At 32.8% G+C, this 5,547-nt stretch overlaps 1 protein-coding gene across 1 annotated transcript in view; it reads right to left on the bottom strand.

Annotated features, from left to right (window-relative positions):
• Window positions 1-242: 242 nt before the first annotated feature.
• The window catches only part of TM9SF2 (transmembrane 9 superfamily member 2), a 60,875-nt gene continuing 55,570 nt past the window's right edge, over window positions 243-5,547 (bottom strand). Inside the window, exons 16-17 of the mRNA XM_012644447.1 lie at window positions 4,293-4,464; window positions 243-941 (exon numbers count right to left, since the gene is read on the bottom strand). Of these exons, the coding sequence (XP_012499901.1) occupies window positions 874-941; window positions 4,293-4,464 (240 nt within the window). The 3' untranslated portion in view covers window positions 243-873. The remainder of the gene's footprint in view (window positions 942-4,292; window positions 4,465-5,547) is intronic.

Genomic DNA, 5,547 nt, shown 5'->3' with positions numbered 1-5,547 from the left:
CTAGACTTATACATAATTCATCTGACTAGATATGCATGACCACAATTTTCATTATTGCCTCACAGTGAACATTTTAGACAAAGTCCCAAAGAGTGAAATTTCATTTAGATTAAAACTCAGAAAGTGTTAACAAAATTAGTAAAATCTGATAAAATAGTATAAATCATTTTAAAACACCCTTGGTAAATAGATTTGTATTTACAGAATCTCCATGAATATATAACATGTAATGATGCAATGAAGACGTTTTTACAATATTTATTAAGATAACAAATTTATAAATTGAAAGACTCAGAGGCACATAGTTTAAAAGGCCAATACCATGGGAATAATGAAGTCAACACAGAAAAGTAAGAAGATATGAACAGTTACAACCAATACAAGATCTTTTTTAAAAGTCACATTCCCCCAGTGAACACATCATAGGAATCATCCTTCAAAATTACCATGATAAAAAGTTATTTCCTTCAAAGAAAAATAATTCTTTCCACCTACCGAGCCTAGAAAATCCTATTTACAATGAACTGTCCTGCATTTCATCAGTATTATTTCATATGGCCTCTTCTACTCTGCCATTAGAAGTATGGAAAATTTTATAGCTATTGTATTTACAAATGCACATAATATTTAAATTTGCTCTTCATTGAGCACAACTGAATATATACTTAATCAAATCACAATACAAATGCTTTGTAGTGTTGAAGACATTTTGTGGGGAAAGGTGCATGGGAAGAGGTGTATTTAGAATTATGTTGTTTCTGAAGGATTACTAGGCCAATAAGTCTGATAAAACTCAAGGAAGTCACAAAAACAGGTCTTTGTTGATGAAGAATTTAATTTATTTCTGTTTTAAACTGGAGACACTGGGCTTCTTCAGTCAACCTTCACCACGCTGTATATTTTGGTAACAAACCAAAAGCATGCAAAGAAGCCAATTGTTCCTATAAAAGAAAAAACAAAAACACTTTTTCAAAGGAAGTTTCACAATTTACACAAAAATACCGACTTAAAATGACTGATTTCTTAAAAAAGTCACATAACTATAAACTATTACCTACCAGGAATATACTACAGATCCATGAGCTCTTCTGAAAAATATACAACCACCTCAAATCAAGTTTCTTCAGAAACTGATAGAATTTTTTATACTATAGGATGGGCCTAAGCTTTCTGTAACACATATTATTTTCTTACTACATAGGAAAGACTGAAATTAAAAAATGAAAAGGATGCCAATGGTCCTTTCCTATTGAACAATATTTTATAACAAAATGGGAAACCCCTTCTGAAATTTTTTTAAGGTATGATATGAACACTTTAAATTGAATATCAGACTCAGAATAACTAAATGGGGATATTTTTAAAGTAAGAGTTATCGAAAGTTATCAGTTTTCAACGAATTATAACAAAATAATTCAAAAGTTTTTACAAAATGTTAAAAGTGACATAATTAGGATAATAACAAAAATGCATCCCAGCTAAAAATGAGAGGCAGCACAGTACGAGAGAACAGAGCAGCTCTGTCATGAACTGTGTATGTATCATCCTTGGACAAGCTGACTGACATCTCCAAGCCCATTTCTTTACTTTCTTACACAGGAATAAATTTACCTGCCCTAGTTGCCTCGGTAAACTGTTTTGTAGAGTAAATGAGATAATTCATAAAAAAAAAAGTATGCCTTGATTTTCAGGTATCTTCACCAGTCTAGATTCCAAAGAATTTGAACACTGGATGGGGGACACTATTTCAATGTGACAAAAATGAGATTCAAAGGGGTTAAGTGACTGTCTCATGGTCACATAGCTGGTAAGTATGGCCAGAACTCAAATTCATTTTTTCTGACTTCAAGTGTAGTACTCCTTTAAACTATACCATGCTTAGATTTACTAAACATAAATTCAGAGACCCTGTTTTACAAAAGAATATATACTAAATTGTGAAATTGCCTAACATATTTAAACTGAGGCATGCCATTTCTTCAGGATTATCCCCTGAGAAATATTCAATGGGTAGGGGTGCAGAGGCATACAGAAGGGGATATAAATACCCCTTGTATAAGTTTTATATTTAAAGTCCCAAGAGTTTTCACCATTGTTTTAAATGCAATACACAGAAAAAGCATTAAAGGAGATTTTCTAAATCCAGAGACTATATGTGTGATATTATCATGAGAATTTATAAACATTATTATATTTTATTCTTACATTGTATTAATACATGTACTGAGGACCTACTACATGCAAGGCACTATGTGTATTTTGGAAGGCATACAAATATACCTTTTAGATATTCAAAAGGGTCATTTTTAAGGCTTGGAGTTAATTTCAGAAAAGCAGTAACAAAAACAAAAATATATTTAACCTGCTTATTAAGAAGAATTTCAAGATGACAGGAGATATTTTGAGATGAGAAAAACATATTATCACTACTATCCAGGCAGCAACTCTTAGTTACTTTATGTTAACATAGGGTTAGGGCATCTTTTCTTATATGACAGAGTAATTATTTTTGTTTTGTAAAATGGATTGACTTAAATAAAATGGTGTTGGTTTGGAGTTCTGAAGCAAATAGAGACATACCCCCACATTAGAGAAACACAAGGTATTTAAAGGGCTTGCTACTCCCTCATACAGAACTCCATCCACAAAGTGAAACACACTAAAAGTTATTAGCTTAACTGGCTGATTCAATTTGATATGGCTCCAGAATTCAGACTGCAAATTTGTTTAACTTTGGATGAATGAAAATATAATACTTTAAAAATAAGGCCGGGCGCGGTGGCTCACGCCTGTAATCCCAGCACTCTGGGACGCCGAGGTGGGCAGATTGTTTGAGCTCAGGAGTTCAAACCCAGCCTGAGCAAGAGCGAGACCCTGTCTCTACTAAAAATAGAAAGAAATTAATCGGACAACTAAAAATATGTAGAAAAAATTAGCCGGGCATGGTGGCGCATGTCTGTAGTCCCAGCTACTCGGGAGGCTGAGGCAGGAGGATTGCTTGAGCCCAGGAGTTTGAGGTTGCTGTGAGCTAGGCTGATGCCACGGCACTCTAGCCCGGGCAACAGAGTGAGACTCTGTCTCAAAAAAAATAAAAATAAAAATAAAATAAAATAAAATAAAAAACAATAAAATTTAGGTGATGATTAAGCTATCATTTGCTTTATCATATGTCTGGAAAAACAATAGATATTCACTATGGTCATTTTTTGTGTGTAAGCAAGGGATAAATTATTCTACATATGCATTTATGGACATACAGATATAGAGGCACAAGAACAGCAATTCCTGTCTCATAGGCCAATGCTGTTTTACAGACTATTTATTAAGATTTATGGCGGTGGCCCTAAATCTATCATACAGTACTAGGATATGCACCCCATGTCTGATCAATGACCTGGAATACAGGATCAATATAAGTGTCTGAAGCCTGTTATATATACCCTGAGATAGCAGCAGGGGCACTTTAAAACCCTAGCTCACACTCTGAAATGTTAACAGATGAGTAAAAAGTAGAATAGTTTTAATTAAGAAAAATTGTTTTTTTCCCATTTTGGATCCTATATTTTCTCATATAACATGCAAGATAATCAAATAAAATTTTAGATGCATATTTTGTGCAATATTACTTTTTTATGACAAAGAAAGGTCCCACTATTTTCTTTTTTCACTTAAGTCACTAACTCCACAAATGTTTACCAAGCACCCACAGGGCTCTGAGATACAGAAAACTTTTATCTAGTTGGACAGAGAAGATATATACATATATAAAATAAATACCAATATAATATACACTATATCCCATTACGTACTTGGATTTTAAAGCAGAGATAGAAACTTCTAATTTAAAACTTATAGAATAAGAAGTGTCCTATTATTATCTTTTCCTGCTATCACCTACCCTCAGCCTCATCTTGATTTTACCTCCCCAATCTCTACTTTCTCCTAAACTCATATAGCTACAGCTTTTTACCCTATTTCTGAAGTGGGTGAAAGGAAGGCTATGTTACCTCTGAGAAGTTAACAGAGAAAACCAGGAGATGTACTGGCCTAGGAGAACCTGTACTTTTAGCACAACCACGAACCCTGTTTAGTCTTCTTCCCTTTGCTTCCGTTTTATCACCTTTATGCAACTCACAGGTGGACAGACCAAACTATGCCTAGTTATGCTGAGGACTAAATATAGGAGCACTGAACAACAGAAGGCTTTGTGGGTTTTATCAAAGGCAAATATTTATAAATTATTTGTCTAAAGACATACTAACTAAAAATAATCATTTTAATTCTATTTTTACCTGTAAAAAGAAAGAAAATCAAAACCATTATCATGGTATAACCAAAGTACAGAATTGTACTTGCTGTTCCTGTGATTTGCAGTTTTGAAAAGAAATAATGTATTGCATATATTAAGAAATAAACTGCAGTAAAGCCGCTGGTAAGGAATGAACGCCATTGCCAATGATAATCCTACACAGAAAAGAAAAAAAGAACAAGAATTATTTAGATAGTTAACATACAGCTGAATAAAGTTACAAAGCAAACATAATTAAGTGAAACAGCCTTTGCCCATTTCCCTCCTTACTAAAAGTGCTAAGAAGCACCCTCTATCTTTGGTGGACCTACTAAAAGACTAGCTAAAAATATTGTGGAAAAAGCTTAAACTGTTTATGAATAATAACGCATTAGACTGTATTTCAAAATTTATGCTTCCCAAAGAAAAGCAATGTACAAATGGCTTACTCCTTACTTACATGGTTCAACATTAATATTACTTATATTAAAGTCCAGTCAACTCTAAATTAGGAAGATTACTCTATTAAGGCCTGGTTGAAATCCATTTTCAGTTATTACTAACATAATTTGAACAAGGCAGGTTATTAAAATGGCTCTTTTTTCTTTTAAGTAAAGTGGCTTACAGCTTAGCAGAAGATCTTTTAAAAGAGGTTTTAAAGATTTCACTATTTCTCTTCCCCTTTGGAATATGTGAAAAATAAATATATTTAAAAAGCAAACCAAGATTAGAAAATCTTAAAGAATCCACACACACACACACACACACACACACACAAACTACAACAGCTAATCAATGAATTCAGTAAAGTTGCAGGGTATATAAGATCAACATATGAAAATCTGTTGTATGTTCACACACCAGCTATGAATAATCTGAAAAGGAAATTAAAAAACAATTCTATTTACAATAGCATCCAAAAGAATAAAATACCTAGAAATAAATTCAACCAAGGAGTTCATGGAAGATTCACACAATGGAGAGTATAAAACATTGCTGAAACAAATGACAAAAGACCTAATCAAATGGAAAGAGACCCAATGTTCATGTATTGGAAAACTTAATACTGTTAAGATGGCAATAGTCTTCAAAGTGATTTACAAATTGAATATAATCTGTATAAAAATTCCAATGATTGTTTTAACAGAAATGGAAAAGTTAATCCAAACATTGGCATGGAAGTGTAAGAGGCCTCAAATAGCTAAAATGATCTCAGAAGAACAAAATTGAAGGACTCATACTTTTTTTTTTTTTTTTTT

This window comes from Propithecus coquereli, unplaced genomic scaffold, assembly GCF_000956105.1.
Source record: "Propithecus coquereli isolate 6110/MARCELLA unplaced genomic scaffold, Pcoq_1.0 Scaffold212, whole genome shotgun sequence".
Taxonomy (NCBI): Eukaryota; Metazoa; Chordata; class Mammalia; order Primates; family Indriidae; genus Propithecus; species Propithecus coquereli.
Note: the sequence above shows the minus strand (reverse complement) of the source record. Positions and strands in the feature narration are given on the sequence as shown.